A 25041-nucleotide genomic window follows, 5' to 3' on the forward strand; every position below is an offset into this window, starting at 1 on the left:
CGCACAGTGTGTAGTTAAAGTCTGCTGTAACGTCTCTTGTAAACCACCCGGAGAACTTCAGCTATGGGTGGTATAGAAAATAATAGTGGTGGCGGTAGTAGTCATGTTAAACTATGGAATTCGCTGCCGTAAGTGGCGATGGCTGCCAATCCGGCTGGCTTTAAAGAGGGCTTGGGCAGATTAGTGAGGGAGGAGCTACCCGTGCCTGCTAGCCACGCGGTCTGTGTGCTACCTCCTCTGCCAGAGGCGGCACGCCTGCATGCACGGCGCGGAGCAGCTTGGGCAGGCGAGGCCTTGGACCATCTTGCCTGGGGAACCCCATGGGCAGCTGCCACTGCATGGAATGGTGGACTAGATGGGCCTTTGGCCTGGCCCAGCATGGCTTTTCTTATGTTCTTCATTCCACCAGTGTCTCCATGAAGCTGGGATGTTATTGCCCCAACATGCAACACTTCACATGCTTCACTGAACCGTTGCCATTTTGGTGCCCATTCTTCCAGTTTGGAGAGATCCCTTTGGTGTTTTTCACAATCCCTTTTTGTTTTAATCACCCTAAATAATTTGGTAACATCAGCAAACTTGGTTGCTTCACTGCTGACTCCGAATTCCAGCTCAGTTATGAAAAAGGTGGAAGGCACTGGTCCCAGTAGAGATCCTTATGGAGCCCCATTGTTTAAACCCCTCCTTTGAGAGAATTTATTCATTTATTCTCTTTCCTGTCTTTTAATCACTTGCTGATCTGAGACAGGACCTCTCTTCTTTTTCCATGACTGCCAAGTCAAAGGAGCCTTTGGCAAAGGACTTTGTCAAAATCCTTTTGGAAGTCTAACTGGTCCATTGGTGAGACATGATTTACCTCTGCAGAAGCCACACGGATTCTTTTTCAGCAGCCCTTGGTCTTCTCTATGCTTACTAACTTCATCTTTAGCAATGCTGCTAATCAATTTACCCAGAACAGATATTAAGCTAACTGGCCTGCAAGTTCCCCGATCCACCCAGCATCTCAGTTAAAAATCGGTGCTGCATTAGCAACTGTCAAGTCCTCTGGTACAGAAGCTGATCTTGGAATAGGTCACATTTTTTGACAGAAGACCAGGAAATTCACATTTGAACATTTTTCAGGAAGGGGATTTCTCTTGCACAAGTTCCATCACCAAGACATTGCCAGCCATAAGTACTTCAGCAATGTTGTGTTGATGTGTTGCTGCAATGGCTAGGTTTGCAGGATTACCATGCTTTCATCTGAAGTCACAAACAAGGCTTTAATTAACCCAGCAGAGACCTGAACTTTTGAAGTAGAACAGTGTTGAGCCACCCCTCCTTTTGGAAATTAATTGCTGCCTCTCCACATTTGATGCTTCTCTGTTTTTATTATCTCCAGAATTTAGCACAATCTCACAGACTCCCGGACAAAACACAAACACTACCAAGATAAATCAGTGAAGCAATTACAGAGAGCACGAGCTGTAACAAATCAACTCCCAAACATCCTGCATGTTATCTAATACGAAGGTCACTGCTATGTGGCAAAGTGACAGTCTTTGCGACAACAAATCTTGCTTTCAGTGGACACAAAAAGGGCTCAGCCCCACTTTCCAAAACCACTGTGGGGCTGTGGATAAAAAGTGTCAGTACTGGCTGTGAAAGACCATGGTTCAGGTTGCTCAGGTATAGTATCTCGGTGCTTGTCCTTGCTTTCACGTCATTTTCTTTCACTCTGACTGTGTGGGGCTGACGTGTGAAGAAATAAATAAGAATTACAAAGCACTCCATGCCCTGAAAAGTGCTGCAGATATGATGAAAATGGGCGTGGCTGCAATCTGTCTCATGGGGTTTCTAGGAAAGCAAACTAAAACGCCAAATGAGCGTACAAAGAGCAAGACACGCTCGTCAGCTCTGCCCGTGCAGCAGTTAGTGTTCCGAGTTGGTGTGTAGTGAACTAGCTGTGTAGATGCCTAAAACAGCATTCCAGAGAATGTATGCAGTCCTTTTGGACTGTTTCTTTTCTAGTTAGTAGTGCCACAAGCCTGCCTAAAGTAATCAGGGTAGGGAGCCTGTGGCTATCCAGATGTTTTGGATTCCACACCCTTGGCCTGTGCTTGCTAAAGCTGATGGGAGTTGTGAACCAAAACAGCTGGAGGCCCATGTTCCCTTCTCCTGCTCTAATCTGTTTCATCTGTCTGCTTTTGATGTTGCTAAGCTCTACATACGCCTACTTTATCCATCGCTGTTTGGAGTCCACTTAACGTGCCCATTGTAAGACAGGAGAGTTTTCTTTGCTGTGTGGCTTTGGGGACTGAGGTTAGTGGCTGAAGATTTACTACTGCTGAGTAAATTAAACCTCAACACAGGCTGGACCTGATGTCCTTCTCACGGCCTCCACTGGCATGATCTTAGAGGATAAGCATCATGTACACTTTTTTCCCGTTTTAGGCAGAATACTGAGCTATTTATCAGGAAGGAAGAGGCTTTCACACCTAGCCAGAATGTCACAGGTCTTCTCTAATAGGAAAGGGCTTGTCTTCTACTCCCTCCAGCCCCAGCCAGAGCATGGCAGGCCTTTACCGTTTAGTCAGAAGCACTCTGGAAGAGTTTGGGGCCCAGTTCTGTAATTATAAACCTGAAACCATAGCTTGGCTATGCTGGATTATTCACATAATGGTGAGGAGGGGTGGCTGGTTTGGGCCTGATCAGTCTGTGGAAGCCAGAATGTATGTGAGCTTATCTCTGTCAGCTTTCTCAGAGAAATCGGTGGGATGGAATTAAGTCTCTGTCATCCAGGCTGCTAGCAGTCAACCTTGAATGGCACGTCTATGGTTAAGACAGCCAACAGTCTCTCCAGGACCAAACAGCAGAAGCAGGTGGGTAGGTTCAGAAGCATCACACATCAGCTCAGGGGGGTGAAATAGAAACACCATGTCTAAAATCCCTTGCCAATTAGATTGACAGGAGGTGTGTTCTGCGGAGCTACCCGTGCTTTTAAGGCAACGCTTGGCAGGGAACCTTTGCCTGGAACATTGTCTTGAAAGTCCATCTTTTCTTGTCCATTGTATATTGCCTGTAACCCTTCATCTGGGGACTTCCCTCTGAGCTATAAGAAGCACTATTCACATGGACTTTGTTTGTTTCCCCTGCAGTGTCTTGTCTTGAAATCTATATATAGCAAAAATATATTTTCCATAGACTTTGAATTCTTGTTTCTTATGGATTCTGTGTCTTCGATAGTCCAGAATACCAGCCAGTGTGAACCGATCCTGAATCTTGGCCATTTATAGGCCTTGAGCCATGTAGCCTAGAGATACCAAAGGGGAAGCTATACTTGTTGAAATATGCTTCTTCAATTACTTCAGACTTACTCTTGAATTTATGTCTTTGCTCTTGGATTTGATTGGCCTTCAGCATGTAGCATGGGCATACCAACAAAGATTTCAAGTCTGGGTGAAATGTAGATTTACTAAGGTCTCTTTCTGGACCCCACGTCTTGATTGACTGGGATGGGTATTCCAAGAATCATTTGAGCCCCTTGATCTGAACCATAGAACTGCAGTGGAGAAACTAACTTGTATGGATCTCTGCTGTGATTAGAGTAATTAGATTTTGATTGGTCTTAGAATTACATATTGTACCTGTAGCTAATTGCCATCAGCTCTATTATTTCTGAAGTATTACAGCCGTTAAGCTTTTCCCATGAGAGCGAAGAAGCTCACCTATGAAACCTGATTTGGTAACATCAGAATGTCTATCATTGGCATTTTGCCAGGAATTTTTTTTGGGGGGGATGCCAAAGGATAAGCATAGGATGCAACAATATGAAAACATCTTCAGCAGCAGCAGGGAATTCAGTTGTCTCCGTGATCACAACATGCAAGAGTTCTGTGACCTCTTTACTTCCTAATGCTTCCTGCTCCCCACATTCCACCCCATAAAGACATTTCTAAGAGCTGAATCCCATATGAATTCACTGACATCTAACCATATACGAGTGGTGTGGTTTCACATTTCTGCTGCTTACTCCTGGTGCACATTCCCTGTTGTCTTTCAAAACCTGAAGACATTTTTAATGCAGATCTCTCACTGGGAATGTCGATGATGTTTCAGTTAATTTACAACCTCTATGCTTGGCTGAAGAAAACAAGACCGGGGTGCCTTTGCACTTTTAAGCACACTGGTGTTCTAAAGCACCTGGTGAATGCTCTGGTGTTTGTTCTGTTGTGTATCATTTCTGAATCTTTCCCCACAGATGGGGCATTCATAAGGTCTTTCTACCGTGTGGATTCTCTGATGTTTTTTAAGATCCGACTTATTGGCAAAGTTCTTTCCACATTCAGAGCAAACATAATCTTTCTCCCCTGAGTGAGTCACCTGATGTTGAATAAGATGAGAGCTGCAGGTGAAAGTTTTCTGACAGGTGAGGCATTTATATGGTTTTTCTCCAGTATGTATTCTCTGGTGTTTATTCAGGCACGATTTCACACGGAATCTCTTCCCACAGACCCCGCATTCGTAGGGTTTCTCTCCCGTGTGGATCCTGTAGTGTCCATGCAGGTGGGATTTGATGCTAAATCTTTTCCCACAATCAGGGCAGCCATATGGCTTCTCTCCTGTGTGGACTCGCAAGTGGACATTGAGGTTCGACTGCTGGTCAAAGCGTTTCCCACATTCGGCACAAGGATACGGTTTCTCCCCAGTGTGGACCCTCTGGTGTTTAATTAAGTTCGAACGCCGATCAAAACTCCTTCCACACTCAGAGCAGGCATGATTCCTTTTTGACACAGCAATTTCGATTTGGGGCCTGCTCCTCATAATTTTAACAAAATTTCCTTTTTGGGGAGCTGCATACCCCTGCATCAGTTCTGGTAATATTGCCTGAGATCCTACTGAATTGGTCTCGATTTCTTTGGACAGATTGGGATCTTCCATATGGATTCTCTGGTGTTTATTCAGGCAAGATTTCACACGGAATCTCTTTCCACAGCCCCCGCATTCATAGGGTTTCTCTCCCGTGTGGATCCTGTAGTGTCCATGCAGGTGGGATTTGATGCTAAATCTTTTCCCACAGTCGGGGCAGCCATATGGCTTCTCCCCCGTGTGGACTCGCAAGTGGACATTGAGGCTGGATTGCTGACCAAAGCGTTTCCCACATTCGACACATGAATAGGGCTTCTCTCCAGTGTGAATTCGCTGATGTTTAATTAGGTTCGAACGCCGATCAAAACTCTTTCCACACTCAGAGCAGGCATGATTTCTTTTTGACACTGATATTCCTATTCGGGGCCTGCTTCTCATCATTTTAACAAAATTTCCTTTTTGGGGAGCTGCATAGCCCTGCATCTGCTCTGGTGATATTGCCTGAGGTCCCACTAATTTGATCTCAGTTGCTCTAGACAGCTTGGGATCTTCCATATGGATCCTCTGGTGTTTGTTCAGGCACGATTTCACACGGAACCTCTTTCCACATCCCCTGCATTCATAGGGTTTCTCTCCCGTGTGGATCCTGCAGTGTCCATGCAGGTGGGATTTGATGCTAAATCTTTTCCCACAGTCGGGGCAGCTGTATGGCTTCTCTCCCGTATGAACTCGCAAGTGGACATTGAGGTTGGACTGCTGGTCAAAGCACTTCCCACATTCAGTACAGGGATAGGGTTTCTCCCCGGTGTGGACCCTCTGGTGTTTAATCAAGTTCGAACGCCGATCAAAACTTTTCCCGCACACAGAGCAGGCATAGTTTCTTTGTGACACGCCGATTTCCATTTGTGGCGCGCTTCTCATCATTTTTCTGGGAACTGCACAGACCTGGGCCAGCTCTGGTAATGTCCCCTCCGGCCTTACTGACTTGATATCCAGCACTTTGGACATCTCGGAATCAAAGAAGATGTCCCACCACAGCGCCTCATGCAGCTGATCTGCTGCGTATTCTTCCTGCCAAGCGTTCTTCCTCCTGTTCCTCGCTTCTGGCCCATCATCTGCAGGAACAAAGAAAACGTCAGTGGAAGTTGGCCATGGTGCTATAGGCAATAAAGGGCACCAAGGGAAATATGAAAGGGCTAATGGGCGGTGTGGCTGTTGGGGGAACGGGGCTTCGGGGCAGGCAGGCAAGGTCAGGTCACTTGTAGGAAACGTGCTTGATTGCTCTTTCCTGCACTGTTTGGAGTTTATGTTGTCACGCTTGCAATGAGGCAGGCTAAATGGTGCACGGTATTATAGGTGTGGCTGCAGCACATCATGGTACCAACAATATAATAATGGCTGTTTTACTTCAATCACATTCCCAATAATCCTCTCCTTGGAATGTGCCTTCTTCTCCACTGCAATGCGCTCGCTGTCCTTCATTGTGCCGCCTGTCGTGTCCCCAGGATCACTTTCCCTGCCAGTCACTGCCAATTCAGGCTTTGGCAGCATATATGTGAAGGGGTTTTTTGCCCCAATATTCATTACTTCACATGTATTTACAATTGAATCTTATTTTCCATTTTGTTGCCCCTTTCCTGCTTCTGGAGAGATCTTTTCCTAGCTCTTGACATGATTTGATATGAAAAAGGTTCATAGCAAGGACTTTGTACTTGCATTGCTTGCTCTGTATTTATTTATTTATCGATTTATATCCTGTCATTTTCCTACAAAGGGCTCAGGGCAGCTTACATCTCCTCCTCCATCTTATCCCCACAACAACAACCCTGTGAGGTAGGTTGGGCTGAGAGTCTGCGATTGGCCCAAGTCACCCAGTTGGCTCCATGGCTGAGCAGGGACTAGAACCCAGATCGCCTGAGTCCCAGTCGAGCACTCTTAACCACCACACCACAGTGGCTCTCTAGCTGCTCAGAGAGTCTTGTCAGGCTATTGAGAGGCATATAAATGTGCAAATAAATAAATACATGAGGAGGAAACCTGAAGCAGTTCTGCACTTCCTCACACTCCTTGGTGCAATAAATTAGAAGAAAAACCAAAGCAAGACACGGAAGGTACACCAGAGCTGGCATAGTCATACTTTGGATCTCAGGTAGGGTGTGATGTCTGACAAAATATTTGGCCAGAACCACCTGAGTAACCTGACTCCACAACCTCTTTCCCCTGCTGCCCTGTTCCTGCGTTCGCCTTACACCTTTATTCCAGAGGGGTTTATCGATCCAACACCTCACCAGCACACAGACCTCTTGGGCTCTTCCCCTCCTCAGACTCCTGAATCTTTTCCTCCTGCTCCATCCATAATGTTGTGTCATATTCAGGGTTATAGAAAATCTTGTCTGGATTTGGAGGTGGCAATTCTGCGTCACAGGAAAGAAGCAAAAGCATGGGAAAGATTTAGAAACTGCTTATTAAATATAAGCTCATGCAAGTAAGACTTTTAAAAAACAAGAAGAAAAGTCATCATGATCCAACGCAGTCAATGGTTAGGCATCAGGGGAGTTGTAGTCCAAAGCACCTGGAGGATAGACCCATGGTTAGGAGGGCCTTAAAAAGGGGAAAACTGAGTTAAACGAAGGGGGGGGGGCAATGGAGGAGCAGCGGGGGGATATGGGATTTCTGTAAGAGCCGCCTAGCATTAAAAACTGTCGTAACAAGTTCATTTAGCCTGGTACTGTCCACTCTGACTGGCAGCCCCTTTCTAGGCTCCCTCCTGTCACTAGCTGCCCAATCCTTCTTTGCCTGGAGAAGGCAGCCACTGGACCAGGAGGCCTCATGCGTGCAGAGCATGAGCTCAGTGAGTGAGCCACGGCCCCTCGTTTCAGCCAAAGACTTTAAAGCAAAGTAAACTGAGCTTCACCTTCCATGTGACAACAGATTCTTCTCCGGGATTCAGAACGAAATCTATCAGAACAGCCACTCTTATTACTAGACTATGTGCTTGTTCCTGTAATACTTTTCTGCTGTTTTCAGGGCCGTTCTGATTTCTAGCTGCGCCACTACAGACTGAGCCAACTTGTGTGCTTACAGGCGCCCTGAACTCATTTTCAGGTTTGCTTTGGTAGTTTGGTTTTGCAGCGGTAGCTTGTAAAGGTCAATCCAAACCACATGAGCGGGGACGAGCACAGCCTCTGGAAGTATCAGCATGTGTTGCCCAGAAACTACATCTGCCAGGGGCTCAAAATGCATGTGAATTTTTCCTAATGGGAATTAGATTCTTACCAAGTGAGGCCATGTTCTGGGAATTCTCCTGCATGACACTGTAATATAAAGTCCTTTGATCCTCGTCTAGAAGATCCCACTCTTCTTGGGTGAAATATACTGCCACTTCCTGGAAAGCCACGGGCCACTAGGGGAGGAAGAAAAGGAAACAAACCAATCCAAAACAATATATTTGATCTGACTACTTTAAGTACTACTAGATTCAGCAACAATGTAGTGATGGGTGTGTTTCTGTTGAATCTTGGTGACTTGTTCAGAGTCAGCAATGCTGTTATTAAAACAAAGACTATTTATATTGAGATAAAAACATATATAGAGCCATTTTGGATCAGAGCAGAATCCTACCTAGCCCAAAAATCTGTTCAGCACAGAGGCCAGATGTCAGTGGGAGGTCTGTAATAGGAAAGGAATACAATAGTATGCTAACAGTTCTCTCACCTTCCCTAACAATTTGTACACAGACCCTTACTGCCTTGGGTATTGGAAGTAATATATACTAGAAGAACTAGTAGCCACTGATATCCTTATTTTCCATGAATTGTTCCAATGCATTTTTAAAGCTTCCCACTTGGTATCCAACTTGTGGTATGAAATTCTATACTCTATATATTGTGTGAAGTGGTACTTCCTTTTATTCATACTACTTCTTCCACAATTTAGATGATCTCAGTTTTTAGTATTTGGGGTACGGCGAGAGGGTCAGGGTCAGAGAGTCAGAGATAGAGACAAAGTGTGAAAGTATTCACTTTCTCTGTACCATTCATACATTTTTACATTTCTAACATGCCCTTACAAATACTTTTCCTAAGGTCAGAGTTTTATGCAACTCTCTGGCAGGGCTCTAAATACAGACCTGCAACAGGGATACTTCTACTCCAGGAGTGGGCAACTCCTAGTGTAAAACATCTGGAGGGACACAAGTTACCTAGTAAAAGGGAAAATGGGGGAGGGGGAGGACTGGAGGCGTGCGTAGTGAATGCACTGCACCTGAACACAACATAGTGGCTTGTGCATCTTCACAGAGTATCAGTGGCTCTCAAAGGTTTGGCTGGGTTTCCTTGGAGAGACAGGACCAGCCACCAACGGCAGGAACAGTTGCCGGCTTCTCCTCCCCACCACTCAGTGGGGGCCCTAATGTGGCTAAGAGGAAGACTCCGTGTGTCCCTCCCCATGCCATGCAGAAGGATCTGTGTGTTAGGCTCGACCTTCCTGGCACTAGGTTAGCATAACAGGATTAGCATAACAGGATTAGCATAACAGGATTAGCATAACAGGATGTTTATTAGCTTGTCAAACAGGTGTTCTCTCAGAAAATGGGCAAAGCTTGTCAAAGGCGTAATGGGCAAAGCTTGTCAAAGGCATAAAACTTAAAAAATAGACTAACCGCAAAACCGTTCTGCTTATGTATCTCGCTTGCTCAACTTGATAGACTGCTGCCTACATGACTTTGTAATTTTCTATTGTTCACTCACTTGACTGTAAGTTGATTGTAAAGGTATAAAAACACCGTTGTTCTTCTGCCAGGGCACCGCACCCTTACTAGGAGTGTGGTCCCTGCACAGGTAATAAACTCCTCTTAAAATACCAACTGGTCTCTGGTCTCATCTGCAAAACCATGGGACACAACACTGTGCTGTACCCTCTGGTTGCTGCTTGTCAACAACTGGGGCTGTCTGGTTTGGGCCACCAGTTTGCTTCCCTAGGACCTGCAAACACGTTGGTAATGGGGACTGCACTTAGGGAGTGGTTCTGGATGGTACCTGCTGCGCCAGGTAGGCCTCGGCCAGCTGAGCTGCCTCCTCGCTGCTGCTTGGCTTCTTTGCTTTCACCCAGGCCTGCATTCTGAGCGGCAGCACTTGCAGAAACTGCTCCAGCACAATCATGTCCACAATCTGCCCCTTGGTGCGGTCCTGTGGCTGCAGCCACCTCTGGGCTGCTTCACCCAACCGAAAGAGGGTCTGCCGGGGAGGCTCTCCCAAAGGAATGGTGTCTGAGCGAAATCTCAGTCTATTGCCTTCTTCAGTGTCTTTGAATAGGCTTAAAAGGTCCACCTTGGCCTCAGGGTGGGTTCCCATTTTTTCTTCCTTAATGAGGTGGTGGCAGGCTTCTTGCTCTTTCCTGGAAAGTGAGGACACCCATCCAGTTTTCGAGCAGGCAGCAAATAGAGCCATTGCACCAAAATGCCCAGTTTCTTCTTCCCTGTCCTGTGAAAGTGAATATTTTGGGAAATCCATCCTCTAAGGAAATTAGGTAATCTGTTGCAGGAGAGATAAAGGAAAGCATGGAAAGAAGTTTAATCTTTTGGCTGTAAGCCACAGAAGGCTTAAAAAAAGGAATTCAACATCAAATCCACAAATAATAGTGATACACTGGCAAGAGTCTGGATTATACAAGCTGAATTCAAGCTAGCTCAGTATATCATGTGGAGATGGGGACTTTGATATACATGTTCTATTGCAAAGGGGAAAGCAGCTCTTTCGATTTGTGTCTAACAAAATGGCAAAGTACCATTTTGCCACAATCTTCAGCCACTGCAGGTCGACCTGGTTGATCCCCTGCGTACGAAAGGCAGCGTTCCTGAAATTCTTTATTTTGCTGGGAGCTCCTGAAATTTTTAAGAGGCTTCCACTTCAGGAAAAAAACGCACTGATTTATAACGGGAGGAAAAGGAACTGGGAAAGAAGGCATGCAGCTCAGCTGCGGCTCATGTTAAAACCCAGGCGCGCACCCTGTCGCTCGGGGAGGGGGGCAATTATACTTTTGCCCCCTTGGCTCTCGCCCCTCTGCCCCTTCTTCTGCGCTCCGCTCCGCGCCCCACTTCCAGTCTCCTGGTCGCCTCCTCCATCGGGCGGCCCATGCCGGAGTTTCCGCGCACTTACGGACTGGCGCCGCGGCCGAAGGGAGCGCGGCCAGCGCGGAGCGCCTTCCCAGGCGCAGCCCGCTGCTGCTCAAGGGCTTCCCCGGCTGCGCAGAGCCGCCCGCGGGCGGCGGGAGGGGGCAGCTGCTCTGGGCGGGAAGCCGAGCGGCCGCCGAAGCCTCCTCCGCGCCAGGCCTCCGCGCAGCGCGAACATGACAGGCAGGCGCGGCGGCGGCGGCGGCGGCGGCCCCCTCTGCTTTAACCCGGAAAACGACGAAGACGCTCGGGCCAAGGAAGAGCCGCCACCGCCGCTCTTCGGGTGGCCGAAAAACCCAGAGCCCTCTAGTGGGCAGATGGCACGGAATCTTCCCATCCAGCCCGAAACTTTCGCTCCGGCCCTATGGAAGTTTGCTTCTCCCCCTTGCAAAGCAACCGGGGGTGGGCAGAGAGCCGGCTGAGATCTCTCGGGCATCTGAATGGATCGGCCAGGATTCCCGACTGCCAGTGATTTAATTACAGCAGCAGCGGGACGCCTCCCTTCCAACCCCAAATGGTACTGTGGAAAGGGTTGGAGCGGTTTTGCGCACACTTTTTCCTGCACAAAACACATTCCTGGGCTCAGGATCCTTTGATTGTAAGTGTAGGCGAGTTGTCCAGTTGATAGAACTGGGGAGTCTAGAAGATGCCTCTCCTTGTTACCTCCCTTGGAGGTGCCAGTCAGAAGAAAGCCTCTGGCTTGCTCCTTGCCGCTGCCTCCTGGGTTGGTACTGTGGTTCAGTACTGGCTTTTCCTAGGCAGTTGCTCAGGGGCCCAGTCCTGGAAGGCTGTGATTTATTTATTTATTTTATTATTTATTTATTAAAACATTTCTATGCCGCCCCTTGCCGAAGCCTCGTGGCGACTCACAACACAAAATAAAATACAATAAAATACAAAAATATGTACAAAGTACGTGATTGCATGTACTTGCTCTATCTGTCTGCTTCACTAAAATCCTAATGCAAATTTTGTTCTTAAAAGATGGCCTTAGAAATGCATCTATAAAGATAAGCACATTTCCAGCCACCATGCTTCAAGTGGTACCTGGGAAAGGCCTCAGAGGGCAACCAGGTAAGAATCAACTCCTGCAGGGAAGAGGCAAGACTTCCATTGCCAGGTGAGCCTTAATGGTTTCTTTCTCAAGCCCTGCAATTTACAGTACATTAAGCCATGGTGGGTTGTGAGAATGCTTATTTCACAGTGGCTTGTCATGTTGTCCAAACCCAGCCAGAATGGCTTGTGAGAGGTTAACAAGCTACTCTGGCTGAGTCTGAACAACATGGCAAGAAACGAACATGCCTCACAACCCACTGTGGCTTACAGTGTTGTGCAAGCACAGCCAATACTTCTAACCTCTAGAAGTGTGCGACCTCTTCATGTGAGGAGGGGGAGGAGGGCAACACGCACTCACTCTGCCTCCTGCTGTAGCATCCTTGCCTTCCACATGCAGAAGTCAGTTGTCTACGGCAGAGATACCATTGCCTTGGAAGACTCCCCCATGCGATTTACGATCCTGGAAAGTCCTGGAAAGCAGTGAAAGAAACAAAAACAAAATTAATGGTGCTGAAAAATACAGCATATGTTGTGTGCATTTAGTTCTGACAGGGAGGTGTGTCTGCTTTGGGTCTGGAGTGTGGGGAATGTGTTTTCCATATTAGGCCATTATGATATAACTGTTGAAATGGGCTCAGCCTGCCATCTCTTGTTGGCAGTTGGGTGTTTTTCTTGTGTGGATACTGTGTTCACCTAATGCAGCACTGCTGATTAGGCCCTAGCAGTTCTTAGGAACTGCTCAAGAATTCCCATTGAAACAGAGTCAGAGTACTGTTATACAGCGGTACCTTGGCTCACGGAATTAATACGTCCCAGGACTCTGGTCGTGACCCAAATTGATCGTGAGCCAAGTTAAATTTCCCCATAAGGCTCAATGTAAATAAGGTTAATCTGTTCTGTAACCATTTTTTAAATCAGAAAAATGTGAAGCAAAGTGACAACAACAAAGATCACAGCCATCTTCCGCCAGCACGACTGAGATCGCGCTCATCCTCCCTGCACTCGCCTGTCATCCCTGCAGGCGCCCGTCATCCCAGGCTTGATTGCAGGCGCACTGGGGGAGGGAGAGATGGGCGCAAACGGTGCGCTGGGGGTGGGGAGGTGGCCGCGATCGCAGTTCCGTTTGTGCAGGGAAGGGGTGCCTGATCAGAGGCGCACTCCTGCAGGAAAGACAGGCGGCATCTCGGCCATCTCCCCCATGGCTCTGCAGCAGCATGCCTCTGATGACGCATGCATTCCCTGCACGAAAGCAACTGGGATCGTGGCCATCTCCCCTCTCGGAGGCAGGGGGAGATGGCTGCGATCTTGGTCGCCGCCCAAAGCGGTGTTCGCAGCCCAAGTCAAAAATTTTCAGAAATTTTTGTTCGTAACCCGATTTGTTCATGAACCAAGGCGTTCGTGAGCCGAGGTACCACTGTATTTTAGTTTCATTTCTAGCATTGCCTGTGTTTTTTGATGTGTTTTTCTCTCAGTGTTTACCAATAAAAACACGTTTTGGGGGTTGCATGCTGTCAGTGGTATAGTTTTTCCATGTTAACAATACCAGTTAAAGCAACCACCACCACCATGGGCCTAGATTCTCAAGTAACATGGCAGGTTTGGGGTTAGGTCAGAATGGGGAGCGTTCCATACCAGAGAGTTGAGGTCACAGAACTTTACTTGGAGTTTACCCTCTTAAATGTGATTTTTTTTCTAGTAGAGGATAGAAACTATGGAAATACCATATTCACTGGCTGGGTAGAGGAATATTAGGTAATTTGTTGATTTGCATAATCTTAAATATTTCAAAATGTAGACCTTATACTCCTTAAATTCCCTTGCAAAATTATCTCAGGCTCTGAAATATCAACTTTCGTAAAAAGCACAATTTCCTAACCGATGTCTGCAGCCATAACAGTGAGACTTTTCTTCACTGCCCTTGGCTCACTCTTTGTAAGAAGGAAGAGAAAAGTGCCTCTGACTTTGCTATACCCCAGTGATTTCATCGCCCCGGCATCCCCAGAGTCTAAAGCTTATCCCCAGAGATAATTCCTCCGACCATCTCATCTTTAGGGAAATTGTCTCCAGATTTTAATTAAAGTGAAGTTACAGTAGTGGAAATATACTGCCTGTAAAAGATTAAACTGTACGTTTGTACAGTAATTTACCTTATGGACATTTCCTGCTCATTTTTCTGCCCAAGGGTCAGACCAATGGTGCTTCCAGAGAGAGGGCATTAGGAAGTTATTCCATATTTCCCACCTTAATACCTTTTCTGTTGTAAGGTAAAAGGGGGAAGAAGTAGTGGGAAAACACTGGAGGTCTTTCAGTGGAAGATGTTGACATCCAGATCCCCTTAAAATTCCATGAATGAGGCAAGGTGGTTCCACAAGGGAGCAACCCCATTTGTTATTGTCTGTTTTTCCCAATATGTTTATTTTATATCTGAATTGCACAAAGAGTCTGTCAAAGAAAGAAAGACAGAAAGAAAGACAGAAGCAAGCACAGGAAGACCCCCCAAATATGCAGCTACTTGCAGTGGGGAGGACTGGAAAACATTATTTAAAGGAGAGAAGGAAGACAAGAAATTGTAGGACATACCTGGCTGGCCAGCATTAAGCAGAGGCAGGCTGGTCTTGTACTCAAGTCTTATCAGTGTAACTGGAGCCTCTATGTCAGGGGTACTCAAACTTTTTCAACGGGCCAGTTGAAAGGTGCCGGTGGTGGGTGTAGGCTGCCAAGGTGGTGCTGGTGGGGAGGCGCGGGCCGGTGAGGGGGTGGGGGTGGGGGGGCACGCAGGGCAGGGCCGTCTTAATGCACGGGCCTGATGGGCACTTGCCTGTGGGCCCCATACTAATCTGTGTATATTAACCCTTGGAAAATTTGAAAGCTTCCAAAATTCACAGTCATTGTAGTTGTCGTAGGGGCCCCAGGACACTGCTTTGCCCTGTACTCAGAAAAGCAATTCTTACCATCCCACCCCACTGCCCTGCCATAAACACATCAAAAGATGCCTCTGTGTCTGGTGGTGAAGACCAGATAACCCCACTCCATTAGGGGGTAACTGTCAAAGTGTAATCTCTGTGTTTTATAGGCTTGCTAAAGTGCCCCCCTAACCCTGTAAGTTCACACATGTAGCCTTTTTGTTTACTTAACTTGGCCAGCCTGTTCAAGGTAACTTTAGTTTAGAAGGCCTGTCAAAGGCATCTAATTAGAGTGAAAGGTAACTATTCTTTATGGTGCTGTGACGTGTATCCAATCACTTTCCTATCCATATCAAAGTATCCAAGCACCTTCCTGTGTATTGTATTCACTCCCCTTTTGTGTATTCTTTATAACCCTAGGGAAATTAACATGGGGTGTTCCTTCTTAGGCACCCATGGATCCATGCATTCAATTGTAAATAAACTTGTTTGCCCTGACAAGAAACTGATTTCCGAGCCTCTGAATTGCGGATCGCTGTGACAGTAGGACATACCTGGCTGGCCAGCATGAAGCAGAGGCAGGCTGGTCTTGTACTCAAGGCTTATCAGTGCAACTGGAGCCTCTATGTCAGGGGTACTCCAACTAAGGCTTGTAGCCGGATCCGGCCTGCCATGGCCATTGAGCCGGCCCGCCCCACAGGTGTTGCCCTTGCCTGGGGCGGGTGCAGGGCTTACTCATGGGAGATCATTTTGGACTCTATCTCCTCGCGAGCAAGCCAGCGCCTCGCCCTGCGCCTCCTGGCCCCACCTTGCTGTGCGTGCCCGGCCCCCTCACCAGCCCCCGTCCCCACTGGCACCGCCTTGGTGGCCCCCGCCCACAGCTGGCACCTGTCAGCTGGCCCCCTTTAGAAAAAGTTTGAGGACCCCTGCTCTATGTGGCCAGGGATTTAGAGGACTCCCTCTGCAGAGCCCCCAACCCAAAAAGAACCTCAGGCACCCGGTCCCCTCGGTAAGTGCAGAGACCACCTGAATTCAAAAGAGCCAATTAGCATTCGCAGCAGGCGTTTCAATCCAGTGAGTGTCTAGTTGCAACCTGGTCATCCAGGTAGGAAAGGGGACTGCCTTCTGGGTCAATTGCCATTTTGCTGTGATTAAACTTATTCTCAAGAATGAAATGCATATTTTCCTCTCTCACACCCTTGTTGTGCTTAATTGGGCTGAGCCAACAACAGGCCAACAAAAGGGAGTGGTTGAGAGCTGCATGGAGAGAGGACAGATCAGGAGCTGCTTTAGGGAACGCAAACTCTTCCATTTGCTTTTTTATGACAAAAAGTTTTAGGAGGTGGAAAGTTAAGATGAGGCAAAAACACAGGAAAGGAGTTGTCATGCAGGATGTGGAATGACTGCAACTAGAAATACAAGTCTAGCAATAGAGGAAGGAGGGGCATCCGTAGTGTATTCCTCATTTTCCCAAGGGTAACTCTTCCTGCACAGGCAAAAAGATTGTGCTTGTATTCCAATCCTCACCTACTTAGTGAACCAGTATGAAGTGGTCAGAGTCTTGGAAAAGAGACCCAGGAGACGTGGATTGTAGTCCCCACTCAGTCATGGGAACACAGGATTATGGAAGCATGACAATGTCATAGAAACATAGAAACTGAGTGAGTCAGAAGGGGTCTCCTGGGCCATCTAGTCTGACCCCCGGCTCCAGCCGGCCCCGCTCATGCCTACCATGTCATGGTGGATCCCTTCTAAAATTTAATGAATGGGAAATTCCAGCCTAAAACTTTCCACTGGAAGTACCCCAGCTCCTCTGACCCTTACATTCCAACTAAACGTTTAACCTCTAAGCTTTGAAACGTTTGGCTGAAACCAGCTAGCACACACAAAAAGATTTAATCCTACAATATCCTGAAACTAAATTAAAGTTTAAATGTTTTAATTTAAATTAAATTAAAAAATGAACAATTTTGATCTTTCACAGACTTTGTCAAAAACATGTTGAAAATCCAAGGGAATTATATTTATCATATCAACTCTTTGCACATGCTTGTTAACACTTGAAGGATTCTAAAAGATTAGTGAAAAAGGACTTTTCTTTATAGAAGCCATGTAGAAATTTCTTCAGCAAGACTTGTCCTTCTATACTCCTAATAATTTTATCTTCAGTAAAGCTTTCCATCAGTTTACCCAGCCCAGACATTGGTAAGCTATTATTTCCTGGATTTTGGCTATTTTAAATGTGTTTTTAATCTAGTTCAAATGCTTTTATCTCTCTCTCTCTCTCTCTCTCTCTCACTCTCACAAGTCCATGTATGCCAAGCCATACACCAAACAAACAAACAAACAAACAAACAAATAAATAAATTTCTGGATCCCCATTAGGATCCCAGCCAGCAGTGGAATTATCTTTGTAGGACCTTTGTCTGCAGAAACATGTATAGGATTGTGCCTTTAGCTCTATTTCCTAAATTATCTCTAAATTACATCTCTGATATCTTAAAAAGATGACTATTTAAGGGCTAAGTTTTAAATTTATTCAACTTACAGCCCTGAAGAATTATTTAAGTTTGAAAATGTCCACACACCATAGAGAATTAAAGACAGAACAAAGTCAACAACCAGTGCAATTAGTTTTGATTTTACTGAGTATCTGCATGGACTGGATACTTTCATACATTCATCGGTCTTACTAATTGGAAGTAAGGTATCCTGGGTATAGTTTATCTATTTCTTGCTAGAGTACTATTGTAATTATGATCTCAGATATGTTTCTCTGGGTATTACCAATGTTCTGGATATATAAGGGATAAAATCAGTACAAAATCATCATTGACGATACTTGAATATGTATCAGAGGTATCAAAAACAGGAGTGGCACTGGCTGGAATTTAGTGGCAAATAGGCTTTGGGATATTGTCCCGAGTGTCACTACCACAGGCATCACATACATGGTCCAGTTGGGGTGAGCAACATGTAGCCCTCCAGAGGTCTTGACGTACAAATTTCATCAGCAATAAGGAATGATGGGAACTCTAGGCTCAAACATCTGGAGGACCATAATTTGTCCGCCCTTGTGCTACCCCAGATGAGGTGCCATTTAAAAAGAAGTACAAAGAGAATCTGAGAGCCCAACAGGCTCCCAGAAAAATTCTCTAACACAGCTTATGGTATGCACGTGTAAATTCAAGAAGATGCCAGCATGGTTAGTGAGCAGAGTCAAGGAATCTATACAATGTATGTCAGGAAAGTGATTGAAAATGGAATGAACAATGATCGCAACCCCAGCTCAAGAACCATTTGCTCTCACTGCATGTCGGGCTCCGCATGCTCCGTGGGGACAGGAACAGGCAGAGGAGGAATTCCAAGAATGGCTGGGTCCAGGCCTGAGAGAGCCTTGGGGAAAGGTTTCTCTGTGGGGCTCCCTGCTCTCTTGGTGGGCCATGGCAGGCAGACCTGGCAGCCAAGGCAGGCGAGCGGAAGCAGCGCTCCGTTCCACATTGGACGGCTGGGAGCAGCCATTTTGGTTTCCCACAGAGCCCCGGAGGTTGGGGCCATTGTGGGACATTAAAAAGGCTGCTAGCATCCTTTGATAATGTGAACTGGCAATTCATGAAACAACAATTAGCACAAATGGAATTTGGTAGAAAATTTATTAATGCAATATCAAGTATTTACCAAAAACAGACTGCCAGGATAATGATGAATGGAGAACTTTGGCCAGGGCGACTTAATTTATATTGTTAATTTATATTGTTTTATTGAATTGTATTTATTTATGGTTTGTGAGCTGCCCCGAGGCTTCGGCGAATGGGGCGGCATAGGAGTCCCCTAAATAAATAAATAATAAATAAACTTACAAATACTATAGATATTCAAAAGGGCACAAGACAAGGATGTCCTCTATCACCACTCAAAAAGGCTGCTAGCACCAAAACAGATATTTTTGGAAAGAGGAGGCTCTAGGACAGGCATCCATGAAGAGACTTGTTGGAGGCAAGCCCAGCAACGCAGACCCGCTCCCTGGAGAGAAGCACTCAGGATGACCTATCCCCCTGTGTAGGCCAAGATCCAAAGGGACTGAATGTGCCTGAGCAAGGATTCGAGAGACACAGGGTGAAAATTCCCTCCTGGCCGCCTTTGATCCTCCATTACTTGGTCGCTTTGAGGGTCCCCGTTTTTCAGGACTAGTCTTTGAGGTGACATGGAAGGACAGTGCTAATTTTTAATACATTGATTTTCCCTCATAGAATCAATGACAGGCCTTCTCATTTGCTCAGGCAACCTCAGTTTATTTGTAATTCATTTGTTTAGTCATTATTACATGTATAGCCTGCCTTTTTCCCTCCAAGGAACCCAAGGCAGCTTATGTGACCCTCTTGCTCCCCATTTTATCCTCACAAAAACCCTGTGGGGAAGTTCAGGCTAAGGGTTTGTGACTGGCCCAAGCTGCTTGAGTTTCATGGCCAAGTGGATCTCCTGAGATCAGATCTCCTGAATCCCAGTCCATCACTCTAACCACTGAAACACACAGCCTCTCACATTGGCTCTCATTACTGGAAATAAGGTGGACCATATTTCTAATATTCCAAGGTATTAAGCTTCTTAAAGACTAGAAAGGCCAGTAACTCCAGTCAGTAGCAGCTTCTGGAGCCTGAATGCATGGCATAGCAATGTATTTCCTGTAAGCAGCAGTGGAGGCTCACTTTTAAGGAACTGCCCGTGGTGCTGAAGCTCGTTTGAAGATAGGGTTTAGCACCATAACCAGCACCTTTGAGGTTCAGACTGAAACCTGGGGTGGATACACATTCCTTCGGTACTGGAGCCTCAGCCTTCAATGTTAAGCAGTTCAATACCGGGAGAACTCAGAGGAAGCATTAGATCAATGCATGAGCTTTGCAGCTTTGTAAGATTGCATCATCAGCACCTGACACAATTTGTGATCTTGAATCTTCATGCTTGCACAATATTGGTGTGTGTGTGTGTGTGTGTGTGTGTGTGCAAGGATGGGATGTAGCACTTCACAGCAAACACTGAGGTTAAAGGAACAGTTCTTACCCAAAAGCTGCCAAGGGGTTCCACAAGTTGCATCTTTATAGATGTATTTGTGCCCTGCCTTTCTACAAAAAAGTGGCATTCAGGGAGGCATACAATAATACATAAAACTTGATTAAGGCGATGATAAAGCAATGCATCAAAATACATGGAAAACAGCAGTAACAAAATTGCTTGCAAGAAAAAGCCCTGCCTGCCTAACCTTGGAAGCTAAGCAGGATCAGGCCAGGTTGAAATCTGGATGGGTGACTTAAAATGTGAACCACCCAGAGAGCTTTGGCTGTGGGCAGAAGAGAAATGTGATGCAATAATAATAAATGGATAGGCCTCTCCCTGCCAGCAGAAGGAGAAGAAGTGAACCGGGCCCCCCCAGGAGGAAGTTCCACAGCTCAGGAGCAGCCAGGGGAAATGCCCTCTTTCACATCAGCAGATGTGCCTCCACAGGCAGCAGTCCTGGAAGATGGGCCTTGTCCAAAGATCTCAAGACCCCAGCAGGCTTCCTGAGGAGAAGGTGGTCTTCAGCCAGCCTAGCTCCAAGTTGCTGGGATCCTGAGGTCATAATGGAGTGTGTGACCTGAGAGGGGGACCCTGAGGAATCCCATAGTCCCTGGCATGTCTTCCTAGGGCCACAGGATTGCTCTCTCCATGTCTTTGCTTTACTCCTTTTCCTGTCCTTCCATGTTGCTTCTCATCTGTAATCACTGAGGGTGCTTCCAGATGAGGCTTCCATTGTGAAATTGCCACACCTCAGTCATGGACTTGGGTGAGGGAATCAGATGTTATTGTTCTTCACTCAGCCTTCCTATTTTTGCCACCACGTCTTTATTTTTCTTTTAACATAGAAAAATGTAATAAGAAGGAAGAGAAGATAGTTGCAAGTATTCTGACTGATAGTGTAAGAAGTATCCATCTGGAAAAAAACCAGTGAATGAGGAAGGGTGAAAACTAATAGACAGATCACTAGGGACAAGAGAAAATAGCTCAGTTTGCATCATTTTTCACTTTCAAGCAAATACGGTGGTACCTTGGCTCACGAACTTAATCTGTTCCACGACTCTGGTTGTGACCCAAATTGGTTGTGACCCAAGTCAAATTTCCCCATGAGATTCAATGTAAGTAAGGTCAATCTGTTGTGTAACTATTTTTTTTATCAGAAATTTTGAAGCAAAGTGACAAAGAACAACAAAGTCACAAAGTACTGTACAGTACAGTGGAGAACACTAACCTAGGTGGCAGGGGGAGATTAGTGTTTTGAGGGAGAGTCCCCTTCCATAAGGACTCTCCACAGGGAGATCCCTTTCAGGGGTTTCCTCTCTTCTTTGTCTCTTAGCTGCAGGGTCAATACTGGTGAAAAATCTGTGCATAGTCACTTGTTTTTCCCCGTGCTGCATAACCCTCCGGAAATGAGAGGCCACGTTATCGTTCATCAGATTCAACACTCTGTTTGTTAGTTATGCTGAGGTGGTGCTTCTCAAAGAAATCCTGGCACGGGCGCACTCCTGCAGGAAAGACGGGCGCTATCTTGGCCATCTCCCCCACCCCAAACAGCACGATCGCGGCCATCTCCCCACCTCACTCCCCCAAGCGGGGAGATGGCCACGATCGCAGCTGCGTTCGTGCAGGGAAGATATGCGTGATCACGGGCACACTGCTGCAGGAAAGACGGGCGCAGCACAGCTTTGCTGCCGGGGAGATGGCCAGGATTGCACCCGTCTTTCCTGCAGGAGTGCGCCTGTGATCACGCACGTCTTCCCTGCACGAATGCAACTGCGATCTTGGCCATCTCCCCACTCAGGGGCAGGGGGAGATGGCTGCGATCTTGGTCGCCACCCAATGCGGAGTTCACAACCCAAGTCAAAATTTTCATGAAATTTTTGTTCATGACCTGATTTGGTTGTGAACCAAGGCATTTGTGAGCCAAGGTAGCACTGTACAAGAACCAGAATTCTGGTATATTTTGAAATTAGCAGTTCTAATTTGACAATGGAGCTCTCCAGTCAAAACAAATGTGTACAGACATTTGTGGACTATGGAAAATGCATACAAATATATATATATATCATTGAAAATAACAAGAATCATAGAATAGTAGAGTTGGAAGGGGCCATGAAGGCCATCAAGTCCAATCCCCTGCTGTTGCAGGACACCATGTTACACCATCCCACTCAGATGGCTGTCCAGGTTCTTTCTGAGTGTCTCCCCTGTGGGAGAGCCCACCACTTCTCCTGGTAGCTGGTCCCACTGCCGTATTGCTCTGACAGTGGGGAGCTTTTCCTAATGTCCAGCCTGAATCTGGGTTGTTGTAACTTGAATTGATTATTCTGTATGCATTACATTCAGAAAATTGCTGTAAAATCAGCTTATTAGGCAAATAGCGTATAAAATGTGTGCATTCTGAGAAATTTTCACAGAAATGCAAGTACATGTTCTTGAGAGTGCTGCTTAAAGATTGGGACAAACTGAATTTAGGACTAGAGAAAAGAGGAACTGGGAGCAACTGAAATGGACAGATTTAATCATCCCCACTAAAGCAGAAGCAACTCCAGCCATTCTGCTAGAAAAGATCATAGATCATTTTCAGAAGACCCAAAGTGCTCATCTCCACAATACCTACCTGTGCAACAGTATTCAGAGCTCTTTGGTAGCATTAATTGAGCCACTGTTAATTGAGGGTTTGGGCTTGTATTCCCTAAACTTGAGCTGCTGCCCCTTGGGTGATGCAAGAAGCATTGACACACCCAACTAAGTTGCTTTCTGACACCGAGGAAATAAATGAAAGAGGTTGGACAGTGTTACTGGAGCAAATTTATAGTGACTCAACCAAAGAGCAAAGACCATTTTCAGGGAACAATTGATAAGCTGGAAACTCTCGTGGCAATACTCAAGACCTGCCATGATGAAAGCAGGTAAACGACTTTTTAAAATCAGAACTGATGTTCTGCATGTCCCTTCCCAAAGAGAGGTGATGCTTTTTTGACTTTGCAAATGCAAGAGGGTTGCTGTTGTGAGGATAAGAAAGAGCTATGGTTCCATACCTTGGGTTCCACACAGGAGGAAAAAGGGCAGGATAAAAATGCAACCACCTATTGGGAGAATCATCACATTTTTGCTCACTTGATGAAAGCCAATCCATTCAATGTATTAGCACAGCCTCTGAGGACAAGAACAATTGAGCGCCAGAATCCTTTGTATGTTTGCTCAGATATAAGCCCCATTATTTTTTATCAAGGTTAACTCTGACATAGATGCACAGAGGATTTCAACCTAAATGATGTGTTTATACCTTCATTTTGGGAACAATCAACATTATTAGGCAGTTAAAAAGGATTTTTTAATGCTTTGTTCCCTTTGTTGGGAAAGAAGGTATATGATTGATAGTTAATGTAACATTGTTTTTCATAATTTTTAACAGAGTTTGTTACAAGCTTTGTGCCGTCTACACGATAAGAAAATTTAAAGGAACACTTCCTTTGAACTTTATACAAGGCAAGACAACTAAGACGGCTCTTCAGTGAAAAACGTGGGACAAGACACACTTTGAAAGCAAGTACTGTGTGGGTTTTGTGAAAGATTTTTCCCCCTCAGGGAAAACCCTTGGGACTGTGAGGCACTCTGAAGGAAGATCTTCAAGTTGATTTAATGGGGATTAAAATAGCAATTGCAGTTCAGTATAAGCAAGGCTAATGCAATGCAGGTGCGTGCAAAAAATCACCACTTTCTAGTATATGCTGCTGGGATATGAACTAACAAGAATGAATCTTGGGGTTGTGGTTCGCAGCTGGGGGTTGTGGTTCGCAGGGCCTTCCACTATAGAATAGGAGCCCTAGAATGAGGAAGCATGTGTTGATTTTGTTGCCACGCACTAGCCCAGCTCCCCTGCTAGAAACTGCTACTTCACAGGGTTGTTGTGCGGATCAAAGTCACTGGGCTCTGCATGCCTCCCTAGGCTCTTTCGAAGAAAGCCAGGAGCAGTGGTGAACTGGGTGACAGAAGGGAATCTGTAAAAAGGACACGGGTATTGTGGGATGGTTTCTCTCTGAACCTTCTGGCTACCTTTCAGATCTAAGAAGGGCAGATGAGGAGGAAATGGAAAATGCCACCTCAGGGACACAGTTTGTTCTCCTGGGCTTCCTGAGCCACACAAAGCTAGCAACCATCTCTTTTGCTCTCATCCTAGCCATGTTCATTGTCACTCTACTGGGAAACAGCCTCCTCCTGATGGTAACCCAAGTGGATGTAAGTCTGCAAACTCCTATGTACTTCTTCCTCGGTCAACTGTCCTTTGTGGATATGTGCCAAGTCCTTGTTATCGTTCCCAAAGCAGCAAAGGATTTTGTAACACAGCAGAAAACCATTTCACTTATGAGATGCGCGGCCCAAATTTTCCTCACCCTGAATCTGGGAGGAGCAGAATGCCTGCTGTTGGCAGTCATGTCGTATGACCGGTATGTCGCCATTTGCCAGCCCCTGAACTATCTGGTCCTCATGAGGAAGAAAATCTGTGTAGTCCTGTCAGCAGGAGCATGGATTTTATCTTTTCATTATGCACTGATAAAAGCTGTTTATTTGCTGCCTCTCACATACTGTGGATCAAACATGATAAACCATTTTTTCTGTGAATTCGACACTGTGATAGGATATTCCTGTTCAGATACATCCACCTTTGAGAAAGTGTCGCTCCTCCTCGGTAGCTCCTTACTGCTGCTTTTCCCCTTCTCAGTCATCGTGACCTCCTACATCGCCATCCTCTTGCAAATTTTGAGGGCAAGGCGTTCAGGTGAAAGAAGCCACAAAGCATTGGGCACCTGTTTGTCCCACCTGTGCGTGGTAGGCATCTTCTACGGGTCAGCCATCCTGAGGCACCTAAAGCTAAGATCCTACTACTCAGGGGAGATGAGCCAGATTTTTTCCCTATTCTGTACCATTTTCACATCCACAGTGAATCCCTTCATATATAGCCTGAGAAATCGGGATGTAGTAGCAGCACTCAGAAAACTCTGTAGAAGCTGA

At 46.1% G+C, this 25041-nt stretch overlaps 2 protein-coding genes across 6 annotated transcripts; one reads left to right on the forward strand and one right to left on the reverse strand.

Moving 5' to 3' along the window:
• Window positions 1-1350: 1350 nt before the first annotated feature.
• LOC123034461 (zinc finger protein 345-like) lies at window positions 1351-11210 on the reverse strand. 5 transcript variants are annotated; one of them, XM_044451818.1, is made up of 5 exons: window positions 11199-11210; window positions 9885-10379; window positions 8125-8251; window positions 7137-7262; window positions 1351-5963 (listed from the first exon to the last, which is right to left on the reverse strand). In XM_044451818.1, the coding sequence occupies exons 2-5, from the start codon at window positions 10356-10358 to the stop codon at window positions 4174-4176; spliced, it is 2517 nt and encodes an 838-aa protein (XP_044307753.1). In that variant the 5' UTR covers window positions 10359-10379; window positions 11199-11210; the 3' UTR covers window positions 1351-4173. The 5 variants fall into 5 exon arrangements, with proteins under 5 accessions (XP_044307753.1, XP_044307750.1, XP_044307752.1 ...); XM_044451815.1 differs by lacking the exon at window positions 11199-11210 and adding an exon at window positions 11004-11039; XM_044451817.1 differs by lacking the exon at window positions 11199-11210 and adding an exon at window positions 10853-10995.
• On the forward strand, window positions 11194-25041 carry LOC123034406 (olfactory receptor 2M5-like). The gene is made up of 2 exons (XM_044451730.1): window positions 11194-11326; window positions 24092-25041. Exons 1-2 carry the CDS (start codon window positions 11194-11196, stop codon window positions 25039-25041), a joined length of 1083 nt encoding a protein of 360 aa, XP_044307665.1.

Source organism: Varanus komodoensis, unplaced genomic scaffold, assembly GCF_004798865.1.
Source record: "Varanus komodoensis strain SLA01 unplaced genomic scaffold, ASM479886v1 scaffold6_4, whole genome shotgun sequence".
NCBI classification, from domain to species: domain Eukaryota; kingdom Metazoa; phylum Chordata; class Lepidosauria; order Squamata; family Varanidae; genus Varanus; species Varanus komodoensis.